This window comes from Ictidomys tridecemlineatus, chromosome 9 (genome assembly GCF_052094955.1).
Source record: "Ictidomys tridecemlineatus isolate mIctTri1 chromosome 9, mIctTri1.hap1, whole genome shotgun sequence".
In the NCBI taxonomy this organism is placed as follows: domain Eukaryota; kingdom Metazoa; phylum Chordata; class Mammalia; order Rodentia; family Sciuridae; genus Ictidomys; species Ictidomys tridecemlineatus.
Genome location: NC_135485.1, coordinates 100,361,115 through 100,373,455, shown reverse-complemented (window position 1 = coordinate 100,373,455; position 12,341 = coordinate 100,361,115). Strand labels below are relative to the sequence as shown.

At 34.2% G+C, this 12,341-nt stretch overlaps 1 protein-coding gene across 5 annotated transcripts in view; it reads right to left on the bottom strand.

Moving 5' to 3' along the window:
• Positions 1–6,945: 6,945 nt before the first annotated feature.
• Ube2d3 (ubiquitin conjugating enzyme E2 D3) overlaps positions 6,946–12,341 on the bottom strand; it is a 30,730-nt gene continuing 25,334 nt past the window's right edge. For all 5 annotated transcript variants that reach the window (XM_005325742.5, XM_078021867.1, XM_078021866.1 and 2 more), the window contains exons 7-8: positions 10,499–10,592; positions 6,946–8,415 (exon numbers count right to left, since the gene is read on the bottom strand). In XM_005325742.5, coding sequence (XP_005325799.1) covers positions 8,370–8,415; positions 10,499–10,592 — 140 coding nt within the window. In that variant the 3' untranslated portion in view covers positions 6,946–8,369. The remainder of the gene's footprint in view (positions 8,416–10,498; positions 10,593–12,341) is intronic.

Genomic DNA, 12,341 nt, shown 5'->3' with positions numbered 1-12,341 from the left:
ACAGCCAGCTCTCTGCAGACAGTGAGAGAGTTTGGTTTTCTTGTCAAGAAGGCTGCAAGGTCTTGCATGTGAACACAGATTATGTTTGGGGCCTGTGGATATTTTACTTATTGTCTCCACACTCATGCCAGCCAACCCACAGCCCCCCGCGAAAGTACAGAAATATAAACTTTCTCCTGTGATATCCTTCCACCTACATTTGCTGGGAAAGTTTAACATCATGCCCACTTCAATCTTTATTTTATCTTATTTTTATTTTTTATAGTACTAGGGATTGAAACCAGGGGTGCTCTACTCCCAGCCCTTTTTATTTTTTTATTTTGAGACAATTCTCACCAAGTTGTCCAGGCTAACCTCGAACTTGTGATCCTCTTGCCTCAGAGTCCCCAGCAGCTAGGATTAACAGGGCCATGATAACTGGCAACTGCCTGTTTCAAGAGAAATTCTTAAAGGAATTAAGTTATATAGAAGAAATAGTGAAAAGTTCACTTAGAGACTTAAGGCAGTAAATTGAACTCAAGTTCCAACTAGACATATGTTAAACCAAGTCATGTCTCCCTTCATGTTTCTTGAACCTCTGCTAGTTTTTCATCTCAGTGTACTACATTTGGAATAATTTCTTTCTTTCACTTAGCTAAAGCTTTAGTTAGCTTTGTCTACTGGGCTATTGGATCTATCTTCTAAGTTTCAGTTAGTCTTTTTAAAAATTTCTTGGAAGTATTGTTTTTGGTTATTTTTCAGTCTGATTAGTTATTTTTTAGTCTCTTGCTCTTTATTCATATTTTAAACTTGTCCTTCTATCTACCATAATCCTTAAGAGATAGGATTCTGGAAACTGAGTATCTAGATTTAAATCTCAACCTCTGCCATTTAGCTACTTTCCCCTCAGTTATTTATCACATAAATAATAAGTGTATACATTTGTTATAAAATTAAGCATTAACATGTGTAAAGAATTCAGAACAGAAGTTGGCATGTAAAAAGTATTACATAAATACTGGCTATTACTGTCTTTTGTGCCTAATGTATTTTTTACTGAGGTAAAATTCACATGCCTTTTAAAATTTAACCATTTTGAATGTACAGTTCAGTGTCTTTTAGTGGGCTTACAATGTTACATAACCATAACCTCTAGAGTTCCAAGACGTTTTTGTCATTCACAAAGGAGACCCTCTACCCACTAAGCAATCACTCCATTCTCCCTTCTTCTTAGCTCCTGGCAGTACTCTTGAGTATTAATATAAATGAAATCATATAGTATAGTACCCTTCTGTTTGGTTTTTTTCACTTAGCGTGTTTTCACATCCACATTGTCTATAAGGTACATTTCTTTTTTGGCTGAATATGTCATAGTATGGAAACATTAGAATTTGTTCAGTTTCCACATTTTGGTTATTGTAAATAGTTCTCCTGTGAACATTCATTTACAAATGTCTGTTTGAATGTCTGTTTTCAATTCTTTTGGGTACATACTTAAGAATGGAATTGTTGAATCATATTGTAGCTCTGCTTTAACTTTTCGAGGAATTGCCAAATTTCCTTTTACAGAAGCTGCTCTGTCTTTAAGGGTTTCAGTTTCTCCGAATTCTTAACATTTATTTTCCATTAAAAAAATTGTAACCACCCTAATAAATATGAAGTAATCGCTTCTGTGGGTTTCTTTTCATGTGCTTGATATCATGGGCTTTGATATCTTCTATGGAAAATCTTTTCTTTTTTAATTGGGTTGTCGTCATACTGAATTTTATAAATTCTTGTATATATTCTGAATATTAGGCCCTTAACAGACATGATCTGCAATATTTTTCATTCTATAGACTATCTTTTTACTATAATAATGTCCTTGGACACACCAGTTTACAATCTATTTTTTCTTTGGTTGCTTGTGCTTTTGGTATATCTGAGTATTTAAGGAAATTAACATCTGATTTTCTTCTTAGAATTTTGTGACTTTAGCTCTTAAAATTAGTACTTGAATCCATTAAAAATATATATACACATATTTTATATATATATATATATATATATATATATATTTTAGTTGTAGTTGGACACAATTTTGTTTTTATGGGATGCTGAGGATCGAACTTGGGACCTCTCACGTGCTAGGCGAGCACTCTACCACTGAGCCACAACCCCAGCCCCTTAAATATACTTTTTATAACTTTTCTTTTCTTATGTGATGCTGAGGATTGAACCCAGTGCCTCATCCTTGCTAGGCAAGTGCTCTACCACTGAGCTTCAGCCCTGGCGCCTCCATACATTTTGAGTTAATTTTTGTGTGACTTGAGGCAGAGATCCAAATTTATCCTTTTTCGTATACTTATCTAGTTGTCCTGGAACCATTTGTTGAAAAAAGTATTTTTTTTTTTTCCCCACTGAGTGGTCTTGTCACCCTTGTTAAACATCAATTGACCATAAATGTATGGGATTATTTCTCAGTTCTGTCATGGGTCTACAATTTTATCCTTATGCTAATGCCACAGTTTATTATTGTAATTGTTTTGAATTTGGAAAGTATGAGTCCTTCACCTTTGTACTTTTTAAAAATTGCTTGACTCTGCAATCCTCTACAAAATTTTAAACCTTTTTTATTTCTGCAGAAATATCTTTGGGACTTTGACAGAATGCATCGAAGCTGTAGATTGTATTGAGAATCATCTCATCAATCTTCTAATCCATGAGCACTGAATGCCTTTCCATTTTATTTAGGACTTCTCTAATATCTCAGAAATATTTTATAGTTTTCAAGGTACAAGTTTTACACTTCAATATATTTATCCCTAAACATTTTATTCTTTTTGATATTAGTGTAAATGGAATTTCATTTTTATTGTTTATTGTTATAATACTAAAACTGATTTTTCTGTTATTTGGGATCATGTAAATTTGTTGTATTACTAACTCCACAAGTTTTGTGTGACTTTTTGGAATTTTTCATGTATAACATCATCTGAGAATAGAATTTCTTCCTCTCAAATTTGTATGACTTTTTAAATGTAATTATTTTTTATACCTTTATTTTTATGTGTTGCTGAGGATCGAACCCAGAACCTTGAACATGCTAGGCAAATGCTCTACTGCTGAACCACAACCCCAGCCCAAATTTTAATTTTTGCAAATAGGTTGGCTCCCACTCATAGTACTATGTTCCTTTATACTTTTTCTTAAAGCTGTAAGATATTATTTTCTGAAGAAATTTTGCTTTGGTTACTCGATGTTAAGTCCTTTACTTGAGCTTTCTGGGGCCATTTACAAAAGATTTTGGGCTACAAATCTTCAAACTATTTCAAATTTGTAGAGCAGAATACTCTGCTAGAGAACCCAAAAGACTCGAGATAAACAAATTTCTATTTGACACCTATCTTTGGGTGCATCCATTTTTGCTTTTTGTTGTTGGGACCATGAAAATTAATGCTCATGTTTAGTAGGTACTTCAAAAGCATTCTCAAGGTGAAAGCTGGCTTCCTGGTATGTTGTTTCTCTTTTGGTCTTAATACTACTTTTTTTGATCTTTTCCCCAGCAAGTTGTTCAGGTTCATCATCCCTACGGACAAACTGAAACATCTATTCCCTCAATGTGATTATTTTAGTTGTGAAGTTTCAGCTAAACTTCTATACTACACTGCACTTCCGTTTTTTATGCGTTCGGCTTCTTCTTTAAAGAACAAGATACTTTGAGCAAAGTACCGTTTAGCTCATAGTCATTTCTGTACAAAAAATATTTTATTGACAGCCTATAAAGTGCCAAGGAATCATCTAATCATTAGATTCTTTCTAGAGCTTACATTCTGGGGTGCGGTTGCAGAGGAACCATTACATATAAGATGGATAATACGGAATTTCCCGTTATGTACCGGACAGTGGTGGTGCTGTTGGTGTATTACATAAATTATCAAGAAAAAGCACTTTTATAGAAGTGACATTTGAGATCTACAGGAAAGGCAGAAGCCATATCTGGGGAAAGACCATCTGAGGGAAAGAGACGAACAAGGACAAAGTCCAGTGTCCAGGTCTCAATAGGTCAGGCTGAAGGAGTTGGGCTCATGGTGGGGCAAACGAATGATTAATTATGGGACAGTGTGGGAAAGTTTCATTTATAGCCTTGTACATTTCCTGTTAATATTTGGCCTTTATTCTGCATGATGGGAATTTTAGGTTTGGAGGAAAGCCATTACACAACCAGATATGCTCATGTTGGGTGTTAGGTGTAGACTACTCGGAAGGCTACTGAAATAACCCAATTAAGAGATGGTGGTGCTTTACACCATGGTTATAGCAGTATGGTGAACCAGTGGATTCCAAATAAAAAATTTTACGTTAAAACCAAGAAGACCGCTATTAATTTTGACTAGGAGATTAAAAGCCACGATGCCTAGGTTTGGGGCCAGTTCAACTGTTTACATTCACTCAGGTTCTATAAGAGGAGGTAGGTGAGCATCTCTGCGTAGAAATCTGGCCACTTCTAGATGACTTTGAGATAGCCACATGCCTAAGAAACTGTTGAGTTCAGAAGTTTCGGAAAATCAGCAGACTGTCAAATTTGTGAAAGTGAATTTTTTTCCCCATAAAACCATTCTTTGTATTAATTAAAAAATAGAGCGTTATTAAAATCTCATTAAGAAATAGCATGCAGGTTTGGAAGATATAATTTATGACAATGAGACCTTAGTGAAAGCAATCCAAGTAAAATAATTATGAAACACTATGCATCTGAATTAATAAAATTCTTAAAAATATAAGGCTTGGAAAGTTTAAGTTAGAAGTAATAATGCAAATAGTGATCACTGTGTTCTAACAGCTAACTTCACATGCATAGCGCCTCCAGGGAACTTTTTGATCTTAACATTTTTTGTTGTGGTGGTGGACTGTTGTCTTAAAACCCTGTTTCTAAACACCTTTACCTCCCCTCCCCCCATTACATTGGGAAAGCACAAGAAAAGCTTTAACAATGCCTTGGTACACTTAATGAAATCTGGGTTCAATCTATCTTGCAGATAGATCTTTGGAACTGGTTTTTTAATACTTAACCACTGGTTGAATTATGTGTAGCAAAAATAAATTCCCAATTTTTATCATGCATGGAACCATCTGGAGAGCTTTTTAATACAAGCTACTGGGTTCTACCTCACAGTTTAAGTACAACTGGGACAAGACCCAATAATTTCACAAATGATGCTGGTATTGGTTCTGAGTCACTTTAAAAACCATCATATTAGTTCTTCATAGACCAGTCTATTACTACTGTTTTAATGTTCAAAATTGAGCTCACACACAGTATTAAAGTTTAAGTGTGGACTTCATGTTCACTGGAATTACCAAGTAAGACCAACTTGTCTTTAAACACAGATTTTAATGATAACAATTCCTTTAAGCTCAATTAACTTCAGCTATTACAAGTCTTATGCAGATGTCACTATTAAGACAACATTAGTGACTTGCACTGGGTTCCTCATAGAAGACAAATTCACTTATAAGTGTAATCAACAATCATTTAACAGTTTTGTTATGTTAACACAAAACATGGCTAGTTTGAGTTACACCCCCCCATCACTAACACAGCATGATCAGTATACTTCAAACTATTTAAAAAAAAAAAAAAAAGTGAGTGTTTCACTACCCCTGAGACCACTATGTTAACTGTGGTTCATACTTTTAAATGTGAGTACACCCACACAAGGAAAACAAACTAATCATTTATTTAAAAAAAAAAATCTGATTATCACATTGCAAATCTTCCCAGGGAAAAGAGTGAATCACTTAACATGTAAATTTACCATTAACAGGTCAACTGGACTCTTAAGAGAAATTTTAAGAATTTAAGAAATTAAAGTTTATGCATTAAAAGATACAGTAAATACATAGAAATGGTCCAAATCAGTATTAAATCTGCTAATATTCATTTCAGTCCTACACATGGCACTAGTAATGTTGAATTACTGGTTTGGATGGGGGAAAAAAAGAAATTCTTTTATTCTTTTAAAAGTTCCATCGTAGATGATCCCAAGTCTAGTGTCCATACATTCAAAAATGTTGGTTTTCCAGGTACTTTAAATTACTGTTCTCTTAAACCTGGAGAAGCCTTTATGGCTTATTCCCTTAGAAGCGACATACGAAATATTGTATAAAGCATTAAGTCAAAGATAAAGAGAACTGGACATATCCACTAGTTATCATTACAATCAATGGTTTAAGTCATCTCTGTAAATACTTAAGGTTGTTCTAGGCTAAAAAAGATCATTGTGAAAGCCCATTTAAGATCCACTGCTTACAAAAATTTTATTAGTGTTTTGGCTTTCAATAAATATGCCTACTAAAGCTGTTATTTTTGAGAGCACAGGAGTTTCAGAAATAATTATTTTTTCAAGAACAGAGCCAAAAAGCAGTATTTCTTACCTTGTGGAGCAGTTACTAGTTTCTTATTCATAATTTGAATCCAAAAGTTTTAACAGCATGACATCTACCCTGAAGAACCCACAATTTTTAAAGCAAAAGTTAAAATAAAAAAAATTCACTCATTGGAAAAAATTGTATAGCTGGATTGACACTTCCCAATGAAATGCTTATTACAGAATTAACAAAGCCAGAATATCTTCAGAAGGCATGCATTTCACTTCCAGTTTAGATAAGAACCTTAAGTCAATAAATCACGTCCAAACTACATATTAAACCGTTTATAAAAAATTAAGCATTAACATTTATTTCTAGCTTTCCACCTGTGTGTGCAGACAAGGAATAAGACTTGCACACAAGTGTAAGCAGTGCAAAAAATGTGGAAGTGGAGATGTCACGTGCTAGAAATACAGGACTTTAATAAAGCAATGGTTAAAATGAAATAACTAAGAAAGCATAACTACAGGATCAGAATTAGGAAGGGTGAAGAATGGTAATGCCCTTGTTACCAAAGAAGTTTAGTGGCACAGATAGCACTTGTCAAACAAAAAATCCAATAGCATTGACTTTTATTCGTTCATGTTAAGTCACCTGAAATGATATTTGTTGCATTTAAATGCTCATTAATGTAAATGGCTGAACAAATCCATTTCAATGGATACTCAATATCCCAGTTAAGTCACTTCAACACAGCCTCATGACAACTCCCACACCAAAACAGTACTTTATTTTGTAAATTTTGACCCATTATTACTCCCATGTTTTTTTTAAGCTGTCAAGTGTACACGGTGAAGAGAAATTTGTTAAGATTGGTGATGCACCTGGAAAATAAATTTCTTAAACTCCATATACACGTTTCAAAACTGCTGGGTCCCAAGTCCATTTATGAACTCCAGGGCTGCCAGTATCATGTGCAGCATATTAAAACTACACTATTTGAATAGCTTAATTCTGCATAAATCAGGTCAAGCAATGTGTCAACCTGTTAACAGACTGTGCACTTTAACTGAACATGGCAAAATATTCACTCTTTTGAACTTTACATCATCATTTGATGTCAAACAATGAAGCAAACCCCAACAGTATATACAAAAACAGCTTTGCATTTACAAAAAGATTGTTTCCCATACTGATTAATCCAGGCAGCTAACTCATTGGTTTATGCAACTTTATTGAAGAAAAATAAATCAATTACTAGCAGAGCTATTAGTTGATCACTCATCCATTGACAACTTGCATCATTTATTCAGTGCTATATTAAACAGTGTATTGGAAGATAGATTAACTAATAGCTCCAAGCCTCCTAACAATTTAAATGAAAATTACAAAATGTTTTGAGACCCTATTTTGGAATACAAAGGGTGTTTGACTTCCAATTTCCATTCTCTGTAGAACAAGAACAGGTCATTCCTTTATTGACATGCATAAAATACATCACATTTTCTGTTCTGCTGATGCTATAAATTCAATACCAATTCTCCAGCCACATCAGTTATGAGCATAAAGTATAACATGTAACCTCAAATCTCTAACAGTGGAAGGTTTAAACAAAATGGATGCTGCTAGAATAATGCTGCTTCCTTTGATGTGACAACTGAGCATCCATCTCCCTCCCCCTCAGATGATTTCTTCAGCATGTTAGAGCAGTGAGGAATGGTTTAGTCTCATAACCAAGTTAGAGTGAAGACATTGGCCACATAATACACATGCTCCATTTTTTAAAAAAATTCTGAATCTTGGGCAACTGTTCTCTTGTAACTACTTTACAGTTTCTAAAAGCAGTTATTGTCCAAAGCTGGAAGAACTTAAGTCTTCTCAGATGAGCATGTGAATGAATGGAGGGAGGTAAACAAAAAATAAAATTAAAAAAGATGAGGTCTGATAGGGGAGCAGCCGGATAAGAAAAATCAAAAAAGGAACAGTAATTTAAAGTTTATTCCAGCTATAATGCAGGTTATTCTGACTTTAAGGTAGCATCACATGGCATACTTCTGAGTCCATTCCCGAGATATTCTGTTGTACCTATAAGTAAAGAAAAAGTTACTTTAATAAGTTAAAGGAAAAGATTACTGTTTTTAAAAGGAAAAGATTTCTATTTTACCTACAGACTCATTATAAAGCCATCTGTAATGGCTATGATTAGAATAAAACCAACAAGGGAAAAATAGCACTGGCACCCAAAACAATATGGGAAATGAGAACTGAATGCTTTCAAAGCAGTATTGTTTTAATAAACGTAGGAGGGCTAACAAAAACTAAAGACTTTTTTTCCATCACTGAGCTAATGGTCTATCAGAAATTCTAAAAATTGGTTATCATTACAACAATTTTTAAAAAAAAATATTTATTTTTTAGTTACAGGTGGACACAATATCTTTGTTTTACTTTATGTGGTGCTGAGGATCAAACCCAGTGCTTCACGCACACTAAGCTAGCACTCTACCTCTGAGTCGAAACTCTAGCCCATTACAACAGATTTTAACGGAGAAATTGTTTTAGTTCACAGATGTTTGTCACATAGAATACATATTCTGTACATCAACAAAAAGTTCCAAAGCTAGAACCAAACATGTACTATCACTAAAAAATTGTTACCTGAAACCTAGACCTGAGAAGTTACTTGGGCATGGGTATAACCATAAGAGAAATCTTTGAAACATAGGCAGAATAGATAGTGGGCAGGCTGATAAAGAACTTTAAGAGTGGATGGGTATAAGTGGTCGTGCTAATCAGTACCCATGTGTTACTTTTAAAAATTCTGGCGATTGGTGCTACTAAGCCCAAGTGAGACCTGCCAAACTGGACATCTTTGTTTAAAAAAAAAAAAAAAGTACCACAGATAATTCACCTGTGAACTAGGGTTACTGCTGAGGAAGACTGTTAATATTAACACACACTATTAATCTCTCTACAGATAACAATCATGCCAGAGGCTACTTACCAACAAAATATAGTGATAACCTTAAAAAATATACATCAAAAGGCACAGAACTTTTAGACTTATATATTTAATTTTTAAAAGATTACTAGCTTCATTTAAACTAAGAACTAAATTCAACTATTTTTCAATACTTAAACAGATAAAAGTTTTTTCTACCCAATTCCATTATGCTACTAAAGAGATATTCTCTTCAAAAGCTAGCACTTTAAATCAAAGGCTTTAGTTTAGCATACAGGGAGCCACAAAATACAGCTGACATTAATGCATGCTTGTCAGTAATGAACATTTAAATTAGATGCTTAGGCTTTCAAGTGTTTTTCCCTTATAATCCTACCTCCTGGCAAAATTTGAATAAAATCACCACATTCCATATACTACTGGTACATTTTCAAGCTAAAAATTTAACACCATGGTAGTTTGATACTCTTAAACGTCTACTTCTTAACTAATGCTATGTAACTGCTTTGCCATGCAAGAATATTTTCAAACAGTACTGACTATGAGGTATACTTTCACGCTAAAGAGAGCTCAAGCAGTTAAATGTACAGTTTTCAGAAAACTGCCACATCTGTTACCTTTTGTTAGTTAATACAGTGCCTTAAAGCATGCAGCACTCAAGTGCTGGCAGTTCCATGAATAAGCGCACCATAGAGTGCAGATCCTCTTACCCTACAACATAGCGTATTTCTCTGTCCACTCTCTTGCTAACCTATTGTACCTAATTGAACAAGTACACTTAGCATTAATCATAACATACAACAGTTACAATGGTTAAGTTGAACACAAACATAATTCAAATATCTGAGAAATTTAGAATCAATTTTTACAACAGTACTAATATAATTTTATTAAAACAAAACAAAAAAACTACACCTGGGTGAAGAAAATGTGATTTCTCCCCTCAAACTTGAGAGTAAAATGACAAAAGTGCTTAATGTATTAGAAAAAGAAAACCTGAAGGGGTTATTCATTGTCACATATACTGAAATCTGGGTTTTTAAAAAACAACACATTTTTAATAACTAGATTGGGGCACATTTTAATCATTATCTTACCAGAAAACAAGCATCAAGTCTTCCTGCAAGCGCCACAACTTACAACAGAATATAAGCCTGTCTCATTAAGAACCTTTTAATAGCTTTCCTAATACTATTGCATACTTACTTATCTCTGTCTGTTTTATAGATCCGTGCAATCTCTGGCACTAAAGGGTCATCTGGGTTTGGATCACATAGCAGTGAACAAATGGATAAAAGAACTGTAAAGAAAATAAATGCATGTTACATAATAGCATCAGGAGTTTGAATAATTGTCAACAGAACTTTAGAATCTGCACTACAAACTTCATTTCCTCAAAGGTTTTTGTCTCCTTGTCTCTCTATAAGGTAGAGACCACATTCCCAAGAGTATTGGTAAAATAATGCCAAGCTCTCATGGACAAAGTGAGTCTTCACAGTTCTAGTTATTTTTTTAAAAATTTATTTATTTATTTTTTAGTTTTCGGCAGACTCAACATCTTTCTTTGTATGTGGTGCTGAGGATCGAACCCGGGCTGCATGCATTCCAGGCGAGTGCGCTACCGCTTGAGCCATATCCCCAGCCCCACAGCTCTAGTTATTACTTGACCTTTTAACATACCAACTTAGTAGATGATAGCACTATGGACCATAGATGTCATTCATTTTGAGTACCTGTTATGTGCCAGTCAGTAGACAGGTATTGTTATGAGACTATAAGATCAAAATGCTTAAAGCAGCAGCATGAGAAAAAATTAACCATCATGTAAATGAAAAATTTTTGTTGACAGAAGGAAATACAATTTATTTCAAATCCAAATGCATGGGGGAGCATATAAAACTACACAATAGAGAGTACCCAGCTACATAGTAATTTACAATATTAAATTACGACTGATGTGATAAAATAATAATTTAGCAAATAAGAATGCCAAAAAAGCAAGTCACTAAAAGACAAACCACCACACCACCAATTCAAATTGCATTTATAAAAAAAGTTTTCAGCATCAGAATACATCTCAGATGGGGCTAGGGTTGTGGCTCGGGTTGTGGCTCAGTTGTAGAGCGCTTGGCTCGCATGTTCAAAGGCACTGGGTTTGATCCTCAGCACCACATAAAAAAATAATGTTATTAAGTCCAATTATAACTAAAAACTTGAAAAGAATACATCCCAGCAGTAGTGACTCAACTGGAATTTGTCACTTAAAATCCATGTATTTTTTTTTGTCCTCCCTTCAAATACACCTATTTCACTTTGCACTTACCAAACTTATGGTTTATTCATAAAAAGTTAAGATGTACGACTATCTTAAAATATGTTAAAGTCATAATTAGTAACATTAAAAACCTAATTCTATGTACCTAAGGATGGCAAGTTAACACCCCAAACTGAAACTAAACTAAAAAGACATACTTTCTTCCCTCTCTTAAGTTTTGTGCATAGGTGATTTTTGTGGGGTAAAAGAGATATAAAATGCTTCCAGAGTCACTCAAAAAAGAAACAACTTAAAACCAAAACCACTCTATTGTCACATTCCTGCAGTATGGACAACCTGTTAAAGATATGTCACATAATAAACTTCCTACTCAAAGTAGATCCATGGGCTGGGGATGTGGCTCAAGCGGTAGCGCGCTAGCGTGCGGCCCGGGTTTGATCCTCAGCACCACATACCAACAAAGATGTTGTGTCCGCCGAGAACTAAAAATAAATATTAAAAATTCTCTCTCTCCTCTCTTACTCTCTCTTTAAAAAAAACAAAAAACAAAAAACAAAGTAGATCCAAACTGATCCAGAGACTTTCCCAAGATTCCACGGTTTTAGACTAACAAATCAAGGTTCCATAACATGTGACTAGAAATTTATTTAAAGGGAACTTATTAAGCAACTTTTCAAACAATCTCTTTAACCAACACTGATAAAAGAGTAAAAAATAATGTAAGTCTAATCCCTTCTAAACTTATAATCACAATGTTGAAATAAAAATACTCAG